The sequence below is a fragment of the Cataglyphis hispanica genome, chromosome 18 (genome assembly GCF_021464435.1).
Source record: "Cataglyphis hispanica isolate Lineage 1 chromosome 18, ULB_Chis1_1.0, whole genome shotgun sequence".
NCBI lineage: Eukaryota > Metazoa > Arthropoda > Insecta > Hymenoptera > Formicidae > Cataglyphis > Cataglyphis hispanica.
This window is the reverse complement of record NC_065971.1, coordinates 4,784,743-4,809,514: the sequence shown is the minus strand read 5'-3', so window position 1 is coordinate 4,809,514 and position 24,772 is coordinate 4,784,743. Positions and strand designations below refer to the sequence as shown.

Sequence of the window (24,772 nt, the reverse complement as noted above, 5' to 3'; positions counted from 1 at the left end):
TGCGCTTGCCATCTTTGTCATTGTCATCTTTGCGTTATATTTTGCGACGATTCCTCTATTTGAATCTTGTCTCGTTATTTGCAAAATGCATATTTGTTTCGTGTATCCTGTCTAATTAATACGCGACGTCACGCGCCTCTGAGCATTTCTGTCGTTCACGGTCGACGGATCTTAGGCTTTGAGGTGGTGCCGTACCGGTACAAAGCGAGCATTATGTCCAGAACCATCTGGAATCGAGGAGAGAGTGAGAGAACTGGAGAAGGCTTGGAGAATATTTATCAACAACCCGGAAAGAGCAGCTCTAACGCGGAAATATTTCCTCGCTAGAGAAACGCCGCCGTCGCTATAAATCACTAGCTCGCTTTTCCGAGCCGATCGTGTTTTATAAACGACGATGAATTAGTCGTATTAACACTCTCGGAGGTACACGGAAATACCGATGAGAGACAATACGATACGCTTCTCGCGCGCGCGCGCGCGACACGCTGATTGATGTCCTCCGACGAAGCGGATCTATTATTAGTGCCTGACCTGCTCAAGAACGAGGATTAAACCCCTTAGCAATCCTACCGACAGACTGCACTATTATTTAACCTGAGAATATGGGAAACTTGGGACTCTTACAATTAGATCTTCAGAGAATACATCATCGTATGTATTTTTTTTTTTTCTCTCCGTAAATGCAAGTTACGTCATCTTTTTTTCACACTCATTTATTTGCTGCTGATTTAAAAAATACTTTTATAAAGTAATATCCATCTTATGTATATACATATTATACATTATTTCAATCATTTCTTTTTTTAAGATTTTTATTATTGTTGATCTACGACGATTTGTTTCGCTTATATTTTCTTTTTATATTTTAGTCTTAAAAATTTTGGTTGCAAAGTATTTAAAATTTTCTCTCATCGAAATTTTTTTTTCCCCGTAGTTTAAAGGCTTGTAATTATTTGCAGCATTTCAGACATTGATTTCGATGATATTAAAACGATCCTCCTTTATGGCCCGACATTCTTCCGTCGCGAAAGCGTGACGGATAAGCTGGTTTAGTAAATCATCGTTGTACCGAGGCGCGGTTCTTTGATGCGTTTCGCTCCGGCGAATGCATCTTCGCGGGACAAAGGATTACGTGCTTTTCTTATCGCGATCCCGTCGAGCGAGCGAGCGAGCGAGCTCATCCTATCGCCTTCGTGCAAACGGCGGCTTTGTGCTTGTTGCGGAAGCGTCCGCTTCTGAATTTATACCGCGACCCGTCCCCGAAAGATCTCTCCTTCTCGCGTGTCGTATCTCGCACGTTGCTGCGCCACAAAAGGGGATCCTCCACCCGTGCAACACTATGGACAATTAAGTTCGAGTGTGTTGTCGCGGTCCCCTGCAATTTCCGAAAACCAGGCGACGAGCGGAATGCTCGCTCCTATTCATAAGCCAATCTCAAATGCAACGGATCATACATATTACATGACGCTGGATGCACCGGCGAGCGATGCATAAAAATTTACTAAACCGAATGCGACGATGGTTTTACATAATCAACTGTGCCTCGCGTTTTTTCTTTTTCTTTTTTTTTTTAATTAATTTTTACAACAATTCAATTGTCACGTCGACCGTTCCACTTTTAAAGCCTGACGAGTACCGTGTGAAGGCTCGAGCTGTTGTTTGAAAAAACTTAAATTTCTCTGCTCCTATTTAATGATTTACGATACGTTGTACGATGTTCGTGCAAGTGGTCAAACTATTTTTTATTAGGCTTGCATCGATCATGCGAATACAAAAAATGTACACAAGTTTATTCATTATATTTTATGTAGCATTTAATTATGTTTTATAAAAATAATTTCAATAGATTAGAATCTTTATTTGTCCCCCTAAAGATTACGAAGTAACGATCGTTTCTCACATTTACATGTGACAACCACTTCTTTATAATGATTAATCGACACCAACATAGACTTATAATTATATAAATCTTTACAACTTAAGGCTCGACCGCTTGACTTATCTAAATATATAAGATAAAATACATATATATATAACTTATCAATTTAAATACTGATTTAAACTTAAATCTTATCTAATTTAAATTTTACTCTTAAACTAATCGGTTGCTCTTCCGCCGGGATTTCCGTTTTCTTCAGAGATTGATTTTATAAAAACTCTTTGTAGCAACTAATTATTCTTTATCCGTTCAAGCCATTTAAATTTCTCTGCCTCATCCTTCCTCAATCTCTGCCTCATTCTCTTTTTTGCCTTCTCTCTCTCCTTTTCTTCTCTTCCCTCTCTCTCTCTCTCTCTTTCTTTATTTCCTTCCCCTTCCTCCATCACCCTCCATCACCAGCAAATCTTTTTTTCTCATCTACGTCAGAATAAAAGTAACTAAAAAATAAATTAGCTGGTATTTTTTTTGTCAGATTTGCGAATTAAAAAAGATATAATTAAAAAAGATTGCGCAAAATATTAGTTACCGTCCAACAATCGCGCAATTAAATCCAATGCATTATAATGAAACAAGTTAACTATTTAAATGTCGAAAGATTAAGCTCTCATAAGCGGAGATTGCGTATTCAGTCGCGACAATCTCGTTCCGGCTTTGTTGAGACGTTGCGTCTCAATCGTCTGATCGCATGACTAATCGCACGAGATAATATACGGTCTGTCTCGCGCGCTCAAACTGCATTTAAGTGTCACGGCGCGACTGTATTTTTCTCGGATAAACGACGTGACTCACTAGAGATGCGAGTAGTCACTAGTTGCATGTTTTCGTCTAGCCGCGCGAAAGATGTTGCTGCGCGGGGGGGGGGGGGGGGAAGCTACTTTGGCGGCGAGCCACGTCGTGTCGTCGCTCGTGCCGTGCAAATTCGAGATTTCCTCGGTTGGCATCTCGACAGGTAAACACGCATTTGCTGCGCGCTAAATGTTCTCAATTATCGACTATTTTGAAATAAAAGATATTCGCGATATTCAAGCGCACATTCGCGCGATGTTTAACACCTCCTTTGATCGCGCCGTCAGAGCGCTTTGTTAGATATTATGATTTATGGATGAAAAAAAACGGATTTCTTATGAATCATATAATGGTTCTCTTCATAAGTTGTTTATTTTTTTCTACGCATTTTAAGTCTTCAAATTACCAAGGAACGAATAGTTTAGTCGCGAAAAAAGATTAAGCATTATTGTTTAACGTTGAATAATTGTTGCGATTTATCATATTAATATCTTGTTGACGTCCAACAGGCTGTTAATCTTCAAATATCTCCGTTACTTTCGAGACATTACGGATTAAGGATTGAATTAGAGAGTGCTAATTGCAAATGTAAATCAGTGCCAGTCGGATATGTTGCAACTCTGTTTTCTCTCTTACACTCTCTTTAGCTTGTCCTATTCCCTGTTATTAGTCTAATTAACCTAATTCTCAAGTGATAGTATTTGTCACTCAGATGCATCTACAATATATATTTAACACGATTACATTTGTAAATTCATGTAATCGCCTAACTTGGCTTCTTGTTAAAAATCAAGTAAAACTTACATTATATACTCTAGATAATAAAGAATTACAATACGATTATATTTTGCACGTGTATGTGTGTGTGTTGTATTTATGTACGCTTGTTCAAATGGAAAAATATGATAAAAATTGACTTTTTTACCGAATGACAATGTAGCGTTGCCGATAAATTAAGTCGTGGATGAGTTGAAATGCAGTTTGCGACTTGTCTCACTCAACACTCTCTAAATTCTTTTAATTCGTAATTTATCCACGCTACATATAGACTTCTTGTTTGCCTCTGCTGCAAGTATTGCGCGCGCGAGAAAATGATGCAAGTTATATCGAACACCTTGTATAGGTGGCGCATGTCGGGATACCCCTGGAGAACGCACCGTGTAAACTTCATTCGATTTGCAGCGCATGATATACGACGATGTACTCGATCATGTATTAGAAATAGGTTAACGGAAGTACCAAGTGTGCTTCTGAATTATCGTCACTCCTCTTAATGACACGTTTCATTGACGGATTAAGAAAAATGAAACTGTAGTATTGAAATATCAATATACAGTTTCTAAATAATAAGTAATTATAGGATTTTATAAAATAATTTTTCTGTATAATTATTGAAGATATGACATAGAAAAAAAGTAGGAAAATTTAATTAAGTGGCTGAGCTGCGTTAGATTTAAAATAAAATAAAATGTATTCTAAACGAACATTATTCGTCAGAAAATGATTTTAAATTTGAATAAATTTCGTCATTTTTCTTTATTTTTAGGAATATGTTGACAAAGTATTTTTTTATACATTTATTCTCATAAATCGATAACGCATTAGGTGATCATTGTTATTATTTTATGTGAAATTCGAGTTATGTTTAAACACGACAATTAATCTCCGCATGGCTTAAGTGTTTTTCATAGACTTGCCGAGAGGTGATGCACCATCACCTAAATCAACAAAGCGCGGAAATATCGTCTTAAAATATCTACTCGTGCATCTGTTCAAGTGCATTCCTCTTTTCTGTTGCAGGAAGTGTTGCACACGATCAGCGCGCCCAGCGGGCAAGTACAGCGCATCGTAATCTTCAAGAAAAACGGCGTACAGGCCATGGTTGAATATCCTTTGCAATACATTTTATTTTTACCGCATTTTTGTTCCGTTGGCCATTCCATTTCGCCTGCCATTTCGGCGCTTTGTGTTTTAACGCTTCTAAGAAGGTACGTGTGTAAATTTCAATTCTGTAAATTAACTTTAATTTCAGCGCTGCCGCGCCGCACTAAATCACTGAGAAAGATAGTGTCTTGCGCTAATGTCTTGTTTGCAGAATATATTATTTTACTGTAGATACTTTGTGATCGTATAGAATGAATTAACAATGTTGTAAACTTTTTGATGAAACGTATAACAAAATTTCTGGATAAAATTAATAGTTGGTCCTTTATTTATTTCATAAAAATAAAAAAATAGTAATATAAAAATTATGTTCTTTTTCTTCTACATATATTTATGTATTTTAAATATTTTTAAAGTAAAAGTTCTATATTACAATTTTTTTAAATTAATTTCAAGAGACGCAGGAATTTATTATCTTTTAACATTCTTCTCAATTTTTCAGAATTCTTTACTTCTTAAAATTGAGCGTAAATTTTTTTCGTTATTTCGTATATTTTAATGAGAATTTTATTCAAAACGTTTGACTGAAGTTTATATATTTATCAAAGAAATATTTCCATTGAAATTTCTACAAACAGTTATGTAAGAAAACTGATTTAAAGCGCGTAAAGAACATCTTTGAATTCGACAGCGCACGCGAGTAACACGACCGGGAAATGGTTTACACGAGCAAACCGTCGCGTTTCTCGCGAATTTGATTTACACATGGGGATGGTATGGATAACTTCGAGGCGGTAAGCATTGCGGGTCAAGGGTCACCCCCTTACATCGAGCTCGGCGAACTCGAAGCCCGCGGGGATCAAGTCCCCGTCTCTCTCTCTCTCTCTCTCTCTGACACGCTTTCCCGGACCGAGGAAACTTTGTCAAGACATGCGCTGTTATTACGATGTAATGAAGATTTATAAGGGGGATTCGAGGTTGACGGAGGCTCGACGGAGATTCGACTTTTTCGCTAGGAAAACTCTTTGCACGCTCTGTTCGCCAACTCGTTCAACGCGCTTCGAGCTTTACTGCCTGAGGAAAGCGCATCGTATTTTCAGTAAATCCACCTGCCGGAATATATCCCGGATTATTATGATCCGAATAATAGTGGAGCCGCGTTGCGCGTGACCATAAATTCGTTAGAACTTCGCGTCACGCCGGGCTTTATCGCCGGTTTATACTCCGTGACGGCCACTTTGCAGGAAAATAGCATTGTCACACTGTGGTGAACTCTGTAAAGTTTTTTGCGCTGTCAGAATGCTACATTTTTACATGTTTTTTTATAAAATTTGGCGAAAATTATACAATCTACACAATTTAATTTATGTGATAAGCAATTTTTAATAATATTCATCGCGCCTTTAATTACTTTTATATACAAATGTTATTCAATTCATACATATGAGCATTTATCAAATAAGGTGTAATAATTCCAAATTGAGTTATGTATCATGTAAATTAAAATATAATAATTATAACGTACACTAAATTTTACGTTCGTGAAAGACCTTTATCTTTTTACACAATTTTACACAAATTGCCATATATCCTTAACTGATATTTTTGATAATCACGTTTGACTCGGTGGAATCAGCAACCAGAGCAAAAGAGACACTACATGGAGCAGACATATACTCCGGCTGCTGCACACTAAAAATTGACTTTGCGAAGGTGAGTACATCAACAATTACTACTTTTACAATTGTTCTCTTTTTTTGGGCGGAAAATTTATGCGAATTTAGATGTAAACGTAACGATAAATTGCTCTTTTCGACTTAAAAAAAAAAAAAGAAAAGAAAAGAGAGGAACCGTTCTTAAAATTCATTTAAAGCACGTCAAACAAATTGCTCTCGTTAATTAAAAAAACTCTAATGAATAAAGGAAATCACTCTTAAAATTCCGACGTTTAAGGCATTTTACATAATGCGACTTGCGTTAACGAAGTTCGAAAAAGTTGCTCATTTTATTCGTTTTACGCAACTCGTTATCTATTTCAATTAGGAAAGCTGCGAGTGCTTATAGCCTGAAAACAGAATTCTACATTAATATTTTGTAGTTAATTAGCGACATTCCGTATAAATACTCCGGTATGTTGATAAATCCGCTTTAAGCGCACTTATGGTGCACATTTGCAAATACGGATTACATATAGAACTACCAGAATTATAAATTACGCTAAATTATGATTTCAGCCTTTTTCATCACGAATTATTTAATGAGCGTAAAGCTTAATTTTTTTTTTTCGGCACAAATATATTTAAAATACAATTTTGTTATACGGAAATTATTAATAATAATATTGAACGTAAAGAGATTTAATTATCACATTTAACGTTTTATATTGAAAAGCTACGACAGGTGATGACTTTCGATTAAATTCGCGAATTTATCAGAAAAAGATATTAGAAGAAAATGAATATTCTATGCCATGATAAAATTTATTTAAAGAAGGCTTTAAATCTCGTATAATTCGTGCATCAATCAATAGTTGTGACGTGTTTAATGTATATAATACACGGAATAATTTTTATCCATAATTTTACATCAGTATAATTGAGTGAAATATATATTGTTTGTACGATAAGTAAGGCGCGAATTCCTTTTATAATATAATATAATAGAGCTGCTTATTTCTGTAATTACGCAGCTCTTACTCTCATCTAGATGAAAGCTAAATCAGCAAAAACTTCAACCGCCGATTTAAGTAACTTATCGTAACTTAATGCACCCGTGATGCTGTCGTAAATCTTGTAATTTAACGCTTGTAAGCAACACGAGCGCAACACAAGATGGATTAACCGGTTTTTATCTGATTCTACCTACCGCGAGCATTAGCGTGACACGGCAAACAGCTGTGCTCTTTCACGCCTCTGTCGCGACTTTCACGCGAGAAGAATTGAGCGTCATTCACACACACACACACACACAATACGCCATTCAACGAACAAAACGTTTATTGCCAAAGCATGTCACGGCAAATAATTTTGGACAATTTTTTAAAAATATTGCATTTTTTTTCCAAAGTCGTATAGTTCGATCACTATTATATTGATTTATTATAAAAAACGAACAGAAATATTCCTTTCTTCTTTATTTATATATTTCTGCTGAGCTCATCAGAAATTATTAGTTTTGAGTCTTGAAAAGTTATCATCCGTTTCTGCTTTTACAGCGATTGTAATGTCAACTTGCAATACAAACATTGAACAGAATATCCGGTGCATTAAGCCAGTAGCAAATAAAAAAAAGTATACCTCGCAAAAACGCGTCTAGTACAAAGACGCATCATTATATTTCAAGAGAATAAACGCGATAAACGAGCAACCGAATATTAACGAATCTCCGAAACGAAGCCTCATATAATCGCTCATTAGTGAAAACACGAGCATGCGCGCGTCGCGTCAAATTACAGCGAATATCATTATCTTTTTACGTGTCTCAATAATTAAATAGATTTTTTTTTAATAAAAATGGCTAGCATTTATAAAATATTTGATTCCGATAGAAAGATAATAATGTAAGAATTTCTCAAATATTCTACAGGAATATTCTGAGAAAAAAAAAAAAGTTGTTGATTTGATTAAATGTGTTCAACTGATTATTATTTCTTTAATTGAAATATTCAGGTATTTAAATATGACATATTAAATCTAACATGACGTATATTCCAATTAAAAAAATGGTAATCAATTGAATGCATTTAGTCAAGTTAACAACTTTTTTCCCTTAGTCTGTATATCGCTTGTTAAACAGAGAAACAGTTTAATTAAATCAAAGTTCATTTTTTTTTTTTTGTTGCGTGAAAATGAGATTGCATATCTGCTACTTTGTTCAACATCGTGTTTCACGTTCATTCTTTAGGATATCGTTGTCACTATCAAATGTTCATTATTTTCTCGTTGCATAATGCGAAATGCGAACATGGAGTAGAAAAAGTAATGTGATGGCAACGATAACATAATTTCTTCGTTCAAACAGACAACTTGGAATTACTTCGTTTCACCGTTATCCTTTTCGATTGCTTCCCTGCTATCGACCATGCGGGTTATATTGGAAAATGTTAGATATTTATTGGCGATAGCGACCGTACGTTTTCGTTCACGGATATCGCGCGCAGCTGCTTCTTTTGCAACCTTTCGAGTACCTACTTGAAGTCGTAAAGTGCACTTAATCGATTTTTCACAATCTCTTGGTAATTAACGCTAGTCTTTGTTTGCTTTCGAAAGGTTAAAGATAACTGTTGATATAATATATAAGTAACTGTAATTAAAAATTGTTATAATCATAATATGAAATTTTCGCTCAAACTAAATTAATATTAAATATGAGACGCGATGAATTATTCATTCTTGTTGAATAAAACAAAGTTTTATATAATTTAGATTTAATAAAGTTAAATTAAGTTAGAGACAATATTCGCAATCTGAATATAACAGGAAATGCAAAAATTTCATACAGCGTGGAAGGAATGTCGGCAAAAATTTGAAGTGGATGAATGCGCATACCAAAGTGAAGCGTCCGCTTTAGAGCGAAAATAGAGTCGAAGGCGGACGAAGGCGAAATTCAAAGATCGAAATTGGATTTCAAGATGGAGCTTTTGACAGGAGCCATTTTTTTCTCTTCCTATTGTCAAAAGAAAGATCTGTCAAATAGCGGCCGCGCTTGTTGAAAAGCCACACATGAGCTGCATGAATCATGCGATGCATTTATCCCGTGCTTGCATCTACACGCGAGAAGAAGACCGTATCAGATACATCGGTGGAATATTTGAACAAGCCACCGCGCATCATCCTATAAATTCCCTAGATGGATTCCTCGCATTTCCCTCATCTATCTCCTCTCAATGCATTCGTGTTTTGTTGCGAGACGAGAATTTTTTTAAGAACACACGCGGATGGAATGATAATGTCGCGTCTGTTACAAGTGGTCTCTCAAGGGTTCCTCTCGCTCCAGAAATCGATTTATAAACAAAAAGTTTTCTGTTCTTTTATTAGTAACATTATTTTCTTTGAAGACATGTGGAGATCAGCGTGCCTATTCTTCAGAATATCTTGTATTATTGCTGTTTGTGCAATTGAACACGAACATTATGGATCGATATTATTTAAAAATTTTTTTCCTTAACTTTTCGAATATTTAACGAATAGCAAGATTTATATTTTTTTACTCTGGCATATCACTTTTTTCTTTTTCTTAATTTGTCTTTGCTTAAGGATGTTATTACCGATCTCGAAGCATTCACCAAGTTTGCACACGTTCTCTTTTGTCCTATCGTCTCGTCGTCGGTGCATTCTTTCCTTTCTCTTTTCGAAATTTCTTCGCTTCGAGCTGATATTGCTAACACTGCAACTCGCAACGTGTGCAAAACGTTTATCTCTTTTATTTTCCAACAGCCACATCTTCACGCCCTTACTATATTCAGAGAATCATTATTAGATTTTCGTTCTCCATGAAAATCGACGAAGAAACGCGAGACTGTTGCATCCAAGTTGAAAAAGTGCATAAAGCCGGATCGTTATTTAAAAGTTGTGAATCGCAACGACATAATAACTGCGCTTTTCAATGGCCTCTTTAATTGGAGCGTGAAGTCAGATAAAAATTTAAATGTCACAAGCATCGTCGGTGGTCTTTATTTTTCGGAACCTTTAACTGAATTAATTTCATTATGATATTATAAGTTTTGAGATAACAAAAATAGGCACGTGTTCGGCAATTACCGCGACGAGAGATCTTCATTCAGCAAGTATCATAAAGAACATTAACAAAGCTTGCATGTTGACTTAGCGCTCTTCGGATAGCGCGCGAATTTTTATCGAATGAAAAATATCGTCAGGAATGGAAAGTATTTATTCGCCACATTCGACACAACGATACTAGCAGAAAACATATTCATCTATATCCCTATGCTTTTTTTATGATATCTAAAATGAAGTAAAGGAAATGATGAGCGTAAAAAAAAAAACAATTAAAAAAAGTAAAATAAAATAAAAAATAAAACAATAAAATATAAAATAAAAAATGCTGAATTTATGTATAATATTTTAGAACGATTGCCAATTTTTCAATCTAAAATTTCTTGACCAAACTTGAAATTAATTTATAACGATAATTTATTTGAACGTCATTCTTCTTTATCTTCTAGCTCTCCACTTTTGACATTAACTGTATAAATAGCTCGAAATTAACGACATTTTATACATTTTTTCGTTAAGAGATATACAAGAAAATATGTAAGGAATATTCAAATTTCAAAGTATATTTGCAGCGCACATTGTTAATGCTAAATGCGAAAGAGAAGAATGTCTCTCTTGATCTTATCACTCGACGTTCTATTTCTCACTTTATTCGTTTTGCATGACGATGCGATTTCCGCTCGCGCAAATGAAAGAATGCAAATTTAGTAATTACTCAAGGTATTATTGCGTCGGACACTTCTTTCCGCAGGGAAAAAAATAACGGAGCGTATCAAGCTGTTGTAGAAAACGACGTTACTAAGGTCTAATAGGGCGCATGAACAAAAAAAAAATGATTACCGGTATAAATTATTGCAGCAAATAGAAGAAGGATTTAAAGAGGCATAATTTCCAGTGACCGCGCGTTACGATCTTGAAATTACATTTTCTAACGCGAGCGCATACTCCACATTCTATCCATACCGCCAACTATTCCACATTTCGCTTTCCACTCGAGAGAATGCAGTGCCACTCGTTTATTATGCACGAAAAACACTGTAGCATTTATATCAAGTCTTTACTTGTATAAAAGAAATGTATGTTTTGTACTTAAATTTTTAAAATAAAAAAACCTCGTTTCTTCTTTTTTTAACGTATAATATATATATATATATATATATATATATATATATATATATATATATCTTTTTCGAAAGATACTGCGCACGAATCATGATAGAATATATCAGAATATAATTCTTTAAAAGCAATCGTTAATATCAGAAAAAATGTCTATATGTGTGTGTGTGTGTACATACTATATAATACATAACACACACACACATATAGCCATTTTTTCGAAACTGCTTTTAAAGAATTATATTCTGATATATTTTATCACGATTCGTGCGCAGTATCATTCATTTCCATTAATTTGTAATTATCTATTATTATATTAATTACATGTTATATTGCGAAGCATTTATCACGTTTATGTCAATTTGCTGTTTTCACTCTCCTTTTAACGTTGGTAATACGAACGATGGTTACTACATTTACTTCCATTTCCTATATGCGGATGCGTATTTCATACGCGAATATTATTGTTATTTCTGCCATGTCATTTGGCGTGCGAATAATATCCAAAATTACGATACAGAATTGTGTGGAGCGAAAAGTGTTCTAATGGACTAAACTTATACACGTTACACCGTTATATCGCAATAATATAATATCATACGATGCTGGTATTATATTTTATATGTAGCCATCATATCTTAATGTTTCCTCATTTAACGCTTTAATCAATAACAGCACAAATTCTCATATACGAGACAGCTTTTTTTTGCAGAAATTTTTTTCTCCAACAAAATATAAAGTTCCCTCCATGAAATCGTATATTGTGTGTAACAGATTTAATTTTTCACTTTGACAGTTTATGACTTAATAAAAGTATGGAAAAAGGGAAAAGTTACAAGTAATTAGCACACAGAAATAAAGATTTCATTAATTCTACTGTAGATTTAATCATCAATTTTTTGATTTATGAAATTAAATTCTTGTTATAAACTATGTAATTAATTATAACGTTACGTTTCAATAGTTTATGAAATTGATAAACTTGTTAATCATCATTATTTTGTATGTTAATAATGATGCAAATTTATGTAATTATGTAGAAAATGTCATTACGCGACCTGACGCGTTTCTACACGCTCTAAAATTCTCGCACGGAAATTCATAACGCCGCGCTTATTAATGTTATTATTTATAATCAATTTGCTGATAAATATCATTTATTATTTCGACGGATGACTGAATGGCTTCATAATAAAATTTATATCGATCTATTTTAAAATTTTTAGTGAGTTCATTTCCGTGAGACAGAATGCTAATTGTTCCTTTGTTACTGAAATTTTGAATTGCAAATTAAAACTCAGTATAGAAATAAAGGCACGGCTGAAATGTCGACCTCTTTCGAACCGATGATTTTCTATGGTCGATATTATAACTGCGACATTATAACGTCAAGTTCGTGTCTCGTTAATATGCAGCGATTAATTCAGTTATAAGTTATCGATGTTAAATTTCAAAACGCGGCTGGCACATGGCAGTGTGGCACCGGGAAATCTTACTTTTCGCTTTGAATTGCAAATCATACGAATGAATGGTCCGACTCTGCACGGTGCTTTCCGCGGATACAAGGCGAAGTTTGAAAGTTTCCTTTCGCCAGGGAAAAAGCCCTCTTCCACTTGTCGCTCGTAAAATGCGCATGTCGTCAATCATCCTTCTTGTCGGCACACACAAACAAATGTAGAAATTATTTTACCGCTTTAGCAATCGCTATTGATCATACGCTCATTCAAAATTTCAGACGCAAAAATTCATCCTTTTATTTTTTGAAAGAAAGTACTAGTTGATATATTAAAAGTAATATTTATCCAAAGGCTTTTTTTTTTAATTTTAATTTTTTATATTATTTTATAGAGAGTGAAACTTAATTTATTATTGAAGTCTTTAAGTAATTTACTACCTTACAAACGTATTTGTTTTTTAAAAATAATTTCAAACTACAAATGTTTAGATTTCCATTAAAAATATGTAAAGTATCTTGACAAGAAGTGATCTTTCAATTTTATGAATTGTGATTGTTTTATATCGTTCTGCTGTTATGATTGAAATGGTAGAAATTTTGTAGCTGGTGCATACACGAATAACTTGTGCACATTATTTGCACTTGTTAAATTCTGTGCTCTGCGGTTAGCTAATGGAAAGAGCTGTGAACTACAGAGAAATTCTACAAAATTATTCAGAACAATATATGTGGAGAAACACCTCTAAGTTAGATTTCCGTGAATTAAGCAAATTATCATTTCAAAACTATTTCGACTTGCAAAATTGAAAGATGGTGTCAGAGATCGTGCACACTTTAAAGATAATATACAAGTATACGAAATTACATATGAATAATAATCAAAAGATGAAAACTTTTTTTTAAGCTCGTTTCAGTGTTTGTAAATGTTTAAGATTCGGTCAACGTGTAATTATGAATATTAAAATTGCATTCATAATTATCATAAAAGTAAAATATTATTAATTGCGTATTCTGTTGTGCTGAAGTTTTTCTTGCGTATGAATAATATGAGGATATAAGTCTACAAGCACTAATAGCGAACACTACTTCTACAAAGTGCAACCTGACATTCACCTGTTTTTATATATCTGCGCTAAAAGCTAAAAACAATGAATACATACATATTTTCTGCGATATTTAGTTATTAAAATATAAAAAAAAAATTAATATACATTATTTTAACAGAGAGAAAAATTGTTGAAATTTTTAATTTGTAGATTGTACATTTCTCTCTTAGAGAAAGCAAGCATACACTTTTTAATACAAACTATTTAATACAAATCGAGGCACGAGGTGCGAAATGTACGTATTCCCGGCGCCTTTGAGGAACTTTTATGATTAACTTTATATATAAAAGTTCTCAGGACACAGATTTTGCATTCAGTGGATTTGAATCCTCGCGAAGCTTGCCTTGATATATCGAGTACGCTTTGACATCACACCGACGGTGAGAACGTTGACTGTATCGCGACTGAAGAACCGATAACATCGACGGACGTTTTATGAAACTTTAATAACGACGCGAGCGTAAATAACTTGGCTTCTCGCGCGGTCTCCAGTCAGATCTCTGCTATTAAGAAACTTCTCGATTGATATCGAAAACTCGCGAGGAATCGCTCGACGATCCCTCCGGCCCAATTAAAACAGCTGATGCTGCCAACGTGCCTCGCGTACGATTCATGTAGGATGAATTATTATATCTCCATTAATTAAAATGCGCCATCGCGCTCGTAACATTTATTATGATCGAAATTCGGGCATTGGTTTCGGCTAATTCATTTTTATGATTTGTTTACTTACTTAAATTCTGACCAAATACCGCGCCGTGCTAAATAAATATTTTTATTTTATTGTTTTTATTTGATCTTCAAACTTTAATTTTTTTTTTTTAAATCTCTGTACGGAGAATTTCGACATTTCTGTTACGAAACGGTTCAATCTATATTTAATCCTTTTCTCGCTGTATGTAGAGTAGCTGCAAATTGCTACGCTTGAAATAAAAAAAAAATATTTATTTAGCCGATGAAACATTTAAAAGCTTTATATAACTGAAAGCATAATTAAAATATCTAGATTACTCAAGTGTAAAATCATAAATAAAGTGTAAATAGATGCAATTTATAATAAAACACGTAAACAAATATTATCGGTAATTATTAATTATTATAAATATTAATTAATCGGTAATTTTTTTTCAAATTTTTTATTGGAGAATTAAATCTTAATTGAATTCTATTGTAATAATTTATATTATTTAGAAAAATGTAATATTTATTTTTCTTTTTTTCTAATCTGGAGAATACGATACGATCGTCGAACAGTAAGCATCACTTTCACATTATGCTTACTTTTATGCCTACATTGATTGTAAACGAGTTGCATGTTTACAATTTTCGTAGCTTCGGTGGTTTTTGAAACGATATCAGGAGGAAATTAACGATTGCAGGCGTTTATTCGAATGTGACGAATGCTATGCATAATAAAAGGTGAATGGCTAATGCCAGAGCCATATGGGACACGCATAAAGCAGAATGGCGATAATGAAATTTTCCGCCTCGCAACGATGATTACGTCTCGAAATGTGTTCGGTGAAAATATACTTTTAATACGTTTATTATCCTCTCGCAAACAATTGTTAAATTTTCAACGTTTTTACAGCATATTATTAACGCGATATAGACCTATATTTCTCTAATCTATTTATCGCGGTTAAAAATGATAGAAGTGGAATCAAAACGGAAATGCATTTTACATGAATACTAATTTGATTCGCGTGTATAACGAGATATCAATATATAATGAAAATAATATCTGAAAAAGCAAACAGCTTTAAAAAAATTAAAGTACGAGGAAAATATTGTGGCAAGTTCGAACTCTTTAAGTAAATGCTTGTTATTTTAATTTATGCAATTTCTGCTTCCACTTTGTGAAGAGCAATTTTCTTTTCTTGGAAATGTCAACTAATATTTTTTTTTTTTTTTACCTAAAATGATAAGTCATAGCTTTTCAACAATATACGACACTCTCTTTTAGAAGTACTCGAGAAAAATATAATAAAAAATCTATATTATATTAATATTTCGGGATTTCAAGTATCGATTCTTCAAATATTCTTCAAATATTAATGAATGATCATAATTAATGAACTTTTGAAATTTTTTTCATTTTTTGCCAAATGTGAAGACATATATATATATATATCTTCCATTTTCCAATAACGTGCAAATAAGAATTAAGAATTTTATATCACGTACATTCTATACTTCCGAAAATCGAGTGAATAAAAGAAATGATATTTGTCGGTTTATTTTAATCGAGAATTCATGCCATATTCCGTTATTATCTGTCATAATTCTTGCGATAGTCCACATATAGATAATACTACGACAAATCCGATACATTTATCTTACAAAGCAGATAAGAAGGCATACCGAGCGCAGTTGGACGGAGAATTATTGCAGCGTTTTACTTTGCCATGGTGCATTGTAAAACGTTCACAAAGCCGTGGAAAAATGCATCTCCGTTGTGCGGATAGACAGCTCGGTAATATCTACGGAGAAAGATAGATAGTTCGTGTCGCGTTTCGTATATTTTCATACATGCCGACCGATATCTATCCGATGTTATGCACGCGAAATTCGAGGCCGCTTCAGTTCTGCAAATATTTTATCCGATCGTTTCGCCTTTTTTTAATCACGGACGTGCAAGCGCCTTTCGTTGTAACGGCCGCGAGTTTCTCTCGAACCGACTCTCGTCCTCAACGCCATATAATTTATAGGAGTGCACGCTTCAAAGCTGCCACGCAACATTTTACGAGCTCGTTTTCCCGCGAGTTTCCTTTCATGGTCGTCCCACATATAGTCTATTGGCTTTCGCGCGATTGGGATAACTAATTTAAAGGTACTAACGCGAACCAGTATGTTAAGCGTTAAGCTTTTATCCAGCCTCCGAACAAATTTTACACGTGGTCAATGAAGCCACTATAATCCTACGAGTATGAATTTAAATTTATTGTAGAAAATTTCGTTTTTATCGAAACAACATAAAAAAAATTCTAATAGCCGTAGGATTAAGAATTTAATTTGTTAAGTCTTAATATATGTGCTCTTAAAGATATTTTATGTACATTTCGCTACGCATTCTGGCCAATATTGATCATTTGCTTTACATCATTTTATCATTCTTCCAGCCAATAATAGATCTATAGAATAATAGAACCATTCGTCTCTTCTAGCCACATTTATTCTAGTTACATTTATTAGATATTATTTATTATTATTATTATTATTATTATTATTACACTTTGATATCTATTAAAAATCGAAGATAGAGAAATATTCTTTTTATTTTATTTTTTTCCTTTAATTATTGTTGCCGGCAAATTAGCGTAAATTTTTTAAGCTTGATTACGATAGTTGGTTAAATGTCGTTTTAATATAACTTTGCTTTGATGTTTAATATAAATATATATTATTAATTAAAATTGATTGATTTAAATTTTCATAAAATTTTCATGTTATTTATAATAAAATAAAATTAAACATTTGTTATTTATCATTATGTTACATATATAATTTAACTGATACTTTGATTTTATATCAGTAAATTTTAAAAATAGTTTTTACTAAATAAATTTTAGAAGATATAGATAGATGGGCTATAAAAAATAGGATAAAATCGCGTTATAAGAATAACTTATCACTACGTACAATTAATAAAACTATTAGCGCGTTTATTATTAAATAAATTAGATAAAATTTATTAATTAAAAAAAAATGCTTTCTGTACTATTTCTTCTTTAATTTATATTTTAATTTATTTTTGCAATATATAAATTTTGAAAAAATTTATTAAATTAATCGATCTAATTTCTATTCTAGAGCTAGAGCTCATCCATTTTAAGGCAACGGATCTATCTGCATTTAGGATCTCTATAAATCCATTATCTTAAAATAAAATTAAAGGTTGTCACTTATACGTTGATCTATAAATATAAAATCCAAATTATATAATATCGTCAAAAGAAATTATTATTTCAAAAAATTATTCTTGTACGCGTGAAATTTTATATTCGATACGTATAATAATAAGCAGATATATAAATATGGAATAATTTTATAATTTCTAAAAATAGTTCTTTTTAAAATAGAAACTTTTATAGGATTTATATGTAACACATTCTTCCTTTTTAATGTCTTTTGTTTAAATTATTCAAATAAACGAACTCAATTAATGCGAACATAATTAATGCATAACTAATATATAAATAATAAATACCTCAGAATTACTCCGCTGATGCCCGATGTTTCTCTTAGATCTTCGTTTCTTCTCTCAGGGTCGTCAAGGTCTATTGACTTACACACGTGATACTTTTAACGATGTTTCCGCACTTGAACGCGTGACATTTTGGATAACACTTGCGAATTTGGACGCGCGAAACTTTGCATTCCCGAATTAATTAAGACTCGAAAAGTGATCGGAAATGTTAAAAACCGTTTGGGTACTTAGCTTCTCCTTCAGGATAAACCTTCCAGGTACTAAGCCCTCCCACCAACGTCAAGGTGTACCCACTGGGAGGGTTTTAACGATGAAAAAGAATGGAATATAAATATTCTCCAGAAAAACGAGCATCGAGCAAGAATATCCATATCTGAAAATACTTAATTGTCGCTTCGTTGCGTTTTAATGAATTATTGATGTTGAAATGCCGACTATTTATATGGTTAATAAGTATTAAAACATTTTTTTAAAAGTATCAAAACGTAGTATTAAATATGTACAAATGTATTAAAAACTATATTAATTAATTAAAGGTGTCGTAATCATTTGATTCAAAATTGATCTGTTTTTATTTTATTATTAATTTTATGATTAATAAAATATTATAAACAATTTTGTCATATTATCGCGCGATATATTGAATATCAATGTCATGTTTCGATAACACACGGTGGGAATTAATTAATTGCGCAGATTATAACTAATCGATATTAATTGTAATAATCCTGAGAAATAATTACGCGTTTAGAGTTCTTTAGATTCTTTACTACTTTTACGATTGTATTTCAAAAAATAATACGACAGAACAGTTGGCTGTCTCGCTCGAGAGTCTCGTTGTGCGAATGATAAGGTCATGGCAAATAGTAAACAGACACGTTATAAACAAACGGTGCGCGCGACCACTTTACAGGATATGTTTTATTTACTATCATGAAGTATTTTACGCTTTACAATATGTACGAAATATTCTGTTACTTGTATAAACTTAAGTATAATTACTGTGTCACATGGTTTGTTATTGTATAAATCATTCGATTTTGCAATTTGTGTATTATTACGCTCTCCATCTGAGAAAGCAAATTAATGAAACATTCAAAGTGCAAAAAGCAAGATATATTTAGGTTTTATATTAAAGAAATACTTAGCACTCGCGAATATTGCAATGAAATTGTAATTTATAGTTTTCATTTCTTCTCTCGTTTTGTGACTCCTGCTTCAAACATATTTCGCGTGAAATATCTGTTTTCGCGATAATTGCATATGTCGTTTATCGTATAAATTAATTAATTGCGACTGATAGTCGTTAATTGTGGTGTGTGTGGGTGTGTAGTAATTAAAGGGAAAAGTTACGTAACATTTTTAATTTCTTAGGTGTTCAATTTGAAATATATATATATATATAATTTAATATTTTATATAATTCGATAAATATTACCAGAATACATATTAATATAAAGAGCTTATATATAGTAGAAACTTATTTTATTCCCCGTGGTAACATACGTAGAAAAATAATTTTATTTTACGAGCGCGGAGAGGAAGGTAAAGAATGTTTTGTTATTCCTTTCAATATTTCCCTTGTCGATCGCAGTATCGACTTTTTTGGAGTACATTGTGAGTCATGGAGTGGTTTAATTTTCTACACTTCGCGAATATCAATTTTCATTTATGATGCTTGCTATCGAAAAAACGAACTGTTTACGAACAAAGAGATGAGATGAGATATTTCGTGCAAATAACATATTTTGCATGAGAAATTAGTCCACCATCAATCGTGACGTAGGTCAACCGCGTGTAATTTTGGATCGTAATTGGATCGACGGATAGAGGAGTTTTCATCGAGAAAATACTTGAGAGAAAGCTATCATGGGAATATTAAATGATTACTCAAATAATTACTCAGAGTAGTTACTTCAATTAAATATATTGTTTTGTATTACTACACGGCAAAAGTCCGTTGTAAACATTTAATATATTTTTAGATATAATTTAAATATTTTAATAAAATTATAGAACACACACATACACATATGTTTTATTTTGTGTAAATTTTTCAAAATTATTTTGTTCGCATAATGAAGATTTATTATCTTAAACTGTCATTATCAATAATATTTTTTTCTTTTTCCGAAATATTTGATGATATTGCAAGTGTAAAAAAAATCACAATTACAAAGTAAGAAAAATAGAATATAATTTTTGGTAAATATATATGTATAAATAAATACAGGAAAGATAAGGAATTTGAATTTACGAATAAAATGTATTTTTATCATAGCGTCATATTTTTCCGATTTTGACTTTCGTAATTTTACATAACTTTGCATTTTTTCGGTGTAATATTTCGGAAAAACAACGTTTTTGGGCAATATATTTGCGGTGTGTCGCTCCAGTTTTTCGATTGCCAGGTCTTTTTGGGAGCTTGCCTATGAATCACCGTACTTGGAACTCTTTTGCATCTCGATATTGCGGATATATCTACAGATGCAGAAAACTAATAGCCTATAGTAATTAAAATTTATCTTTCCAAGATGTTGTTTGTTGAAAAATTTTGAAGTTCTCAGCCAGCGCGCTCTTATTAAATTCAGGATTTACTTTTAATGATATGAGATGCTTTACAAAATATTTTCTGTCTTAAGAAGAAAACAATAAATTTGCTACGCAAATTATTATATAATAAAACGGATTAGAGAAGCACTGAAAGGATATTAATTTGTATTAAGCAGTGTTCACAAAAGATATAATTTATAAAGTTTCATAACAAACTATTATAAGTATGGAATTGCATTGAAAAAATATTTAAGAAATTGAGTACGCCTTAAAAATACTGTAGCTCCTTAGTTTATAATCTATCAAAGAGTCTCTATATAGTTGCGATTAAAGTTGTGTATTGTTATATAAAATTTATGTTCAAAGAAAATCAACCGCATGCTTCTCTCTCTCGGTAAACTATCTTTGTTCACTCAAACACAAGAACTTATGTAGTTTAATTATTAGAGCTGCAAATATAATTACGAAGAATGGACGAATTTCGTGAGTTTAGTTCGTAGCACGTCGCCGCGTTTTAACCGGATTAACGCGATTCGTCTAGAATACAATATGGTAGCCATGAGCACAGAGAACGTTGTTTCGTGTCCTTCTTTGGAAGCCGGTCACGTACATATCGATTGCCAATCGAAAGAGGCGCGTCCGCCGTTTCATCCCAAGTCGTTCTTCACATTACCTTTCTTCTTACTCCTGCAAGCGACGTCGTCGTTCATCGTTGTCGAGAGGCAGTAGGTTAATTTAAATACCTGTTGCCTTGAACGTCACGACTCCAGAAAAATATCCGAAGAAATCACAATAATTGAAATTTAATGTTTCTCTTGTGTTTTTTAAATTCAAAATAGATTACCAGGATTGGAAAAACCTTCTGTGCAATCATTTCAAAGTTTTGCCACTTTTTATGAGCGAGAAATCTTTGATTGGCACAGAGATAATTTTTTTTTCTTTTTTTTTTTGCAAAAATATCTAAAATTAAATTATATAAATAAATTATTTTCACATATCACATGTATTTTATATTATTGCGGCTAATATAAATTGCATATATATTTGTAGTTTGCTCTTTATACAAATAATGATTATAATTCAATTATTATAATTGTTTATACAACAATACATATTATTATAGCAATAGAATTTTAATCAAATTGCAAATATATATTTTCATATTAATAGCGGCGAAAGGAGGAGCTCTAATTAATACTCATAGAAACTACTCATATAAAATATTAAACGCTATCGATTGCCTTCAGCGAACTGTCGATTACGATTGTTTGATTGGAAACAAAGGTAACACGAGACACCTCATTAAATTGTGCATCGCGATGCAATGATTCTGTGCAACGACTGTCTCTGATACAATGCGCGAGTACAATACCGGTTAAAGGTCGTCGCGGAATTAAAGAGTCCTTGCGCGGACATGGAATCGGACGGAGCTGCTTTCTGGACTTTCCAAGTGGAAGGAGCGCGCTTCCGCTTCTCTCATTCCCGACACGTGGCTTTGTGCTTTTGTTCTTCTCCAAAGCGCCGCGAGTTCTTCCGTCCGGAATCACTGCAGCTCGCTAGCTGCGCAAGTCCTTCGTCGACAGTGCACGTAGAAAGCATGTCCCGATTATACGTCGCGTGCGTGCTCAGACAGTGGAAGGGACCTCCTCGCGTGTGTCGAGACTGAAAGATGACGGTTACCGTCTTTTGGAAACGTATCCTAGAAATTGGCGTGCTCGGAATAGAGACATATCTCTGTCCGTGAATTTCGTCGAGAAAAAATCGTGCAGTCTCGTTAGCGTAGAAAAGCCGAACAGAAAGAAATCGCGGACGTATTTCGCTTCTCTCTATTAAATCTATTTTTATAATATTAAAGAAGAGATTGCATTATGATATAATGATAATGTCAGAGAAAAGCAATTCGTTGAAGATTAAATTTGAAAGATTTGTCGTTCTCTTGTTATGCGAATAATCTTTCAGAGGCACGACGAAGTTTTTACTATGCTATTCATTTCTTGAACCACGTATAAAATAAACGTATATTATTTCGAACATAATTGTTTGATATTATTTTTTTTTATTCAAAAGAATGAAAAATCTGTTGAAGTTCCTCGGCACCTTTCGGGAAAATTGTCAAGATGACGAACGGTGCATCACTGTACCACGAGACGTGAAGTAGATGCGGTCTTTATCGCTCGATAGTCAAACCTTCTCGGCTTCAAGGTAATTGATCGATCACGGAGCAACTTCATCATGGATTAAAACGGGGCGTGGGTCAATCCATTATCCGTAAACGACTATGCTAGCAGAAGCTATCTAAAATAAACGACTATACTTATCTAAAGCTATAGCATAATAATTTATTTTCTAGGTGACTTTATTGCGCCGAAACTTTAGGGAAATTTACATTTTATTGACAAAGTTCTACTTGCCTCTCGTGGATATATCGTCGCGAGATGCATCGCGTGAATTGATTTGGAAAGAACTATTGTACGTTGACAGCGCGTTTGTGATACGTCATTTTGCGACGGCGGATGCACCGAGGACAAATTGAGCGACACGATTGTGCACTCGTGTCGACTGACTTGTTCGCGCAGCGAATTCAATATCAAAGCTTTTAGCGATGTATTTGTTCAGTATTCTCGATAAATTCAAATATTAAATATTCAATTCTTAAATAATTTTTTTTTTTTTTTACGGTGGCACACAATTTTCCAGCATTTTCTAAAGGCCACCAAACGCATACGAAACTACAATAACAATGCGAAATTGTTTGACCTAATTGCTCTGCACGTGGCGTTTTTTACTTGTTTATTCTTGTACGGATACACGTGATCCATTAACGGAATGGCTAAGCCTTTTCTCTCATGCGGCCGAAAATAATCGCCGCCTCACATTGAGAAATATCGGTCGATGATAGCGCCGAGAGACGTATTTAACGTAACGTCGTTCATCTAGAATATTCTCCAAGGATTACGGCCAACCTCTATGACATCCTGATGTGGTTAATTACGATTCCATTAGTAAATGACACGCTCGAAGAAGTACGAGTTCCTAATAATCTCCATAATGAATTAAGCGATGAGTAGAATGATTAATCTCAAGTGTGCATTTTACAAAAGAAATATTTTCATATCAATAAGAGAAGAGAGATTCATATAATACTTGACGCATATATCAGTTTAAATTACGTACATACATTTATCACATATATTTAAGAAAACTATATATTCTGTGCATATATTCTAACTTTTATGTGAATTTTATAATTTTTATTACGAAGTAATTAATTTTAATTTTGCGGTAACAAAATAAGAATTTTTCTTTTATCTTATATATTAAATCCAAATAATCGCAATATACATAATAATTAAAAATAAAATTATTGATTATAAGTTATTTACCTCGTAAACATAAAAAATCAATTATAATTTTATTGTTCTAATTAATATAAAGTTACATAGTAATTAATATGATAGTTTTAGTAGCAGTAGCAAATAATAATATTTGCGCGCGTGTATAGAGAGGAGGGAGAGGGAAAGTTATTAATCTCTCTTTTTGTATAGTACAGTTATTTAATCTATGCATACACACACACACACACACACACACCTAGAATATCATTTTGACACGAAAAATTTAATTTAATAAATAAACATATGTACGCTCATAAAATACTTTTATGGTCAGCGATATTGATAAGATTTATTAAGCCTAATAATTCGTAATAAATGCGCGATAATTTTGCCACTGTAATTTGGCAAGGAGATAATCCAGTATATCACCGCAAAATGGAACATGTTCCATCCGTGTGACTTTGGCGGTGCCAATTCCCCGTTTTGCTTTCTCGCGTGTCGGCAACTTCATTAATGTTCGACATAGAGAGGGAACGGAGGTATCTGAGATAATGAGCTTAACGGAAGCCGAGGCTCGAGATTATCCGACGATCGACACTCGTGCATGTTTCCGGAATTTTGCAACGATTTTGCGGGCCAATCCGGCAGA

The 24,772-nt window shown here is 33.1% G+C and overlaps 1 protein-coding gene across 3 annotated transcripts in view; it reads left to right on the top strand.

The window, feature by feature from the left end:
- Positions 1-24,772, top strand: part of LOC126856275 (heterogeneous nuclear ribonucleoprotein L) — a 145,214-nt gene that overhangs the window by 51,650 nt on the left and 68,792 nt on the right. For all 3 annotated transcript variants that reach the window (XR_007688344.1, XM_050604668.1, XM_050604667.1), the window contains exons 4-5: positions 4,526-4,611; positions 6,226-6,322. Coding sequence is in view for 2 of the 3 variants with exons in the window: in XM_050604668.1 (XP_050460625.1) it covers positions 4,526-4,611; positions 6,226-6,322 (183 nt within the window). In the remaining variant the exon portion in view is untranslated. The remainder of the gene's footprint in view (positions 1-4,525; positions 4,612-6,225; positions 6,323-24,772) is intronic.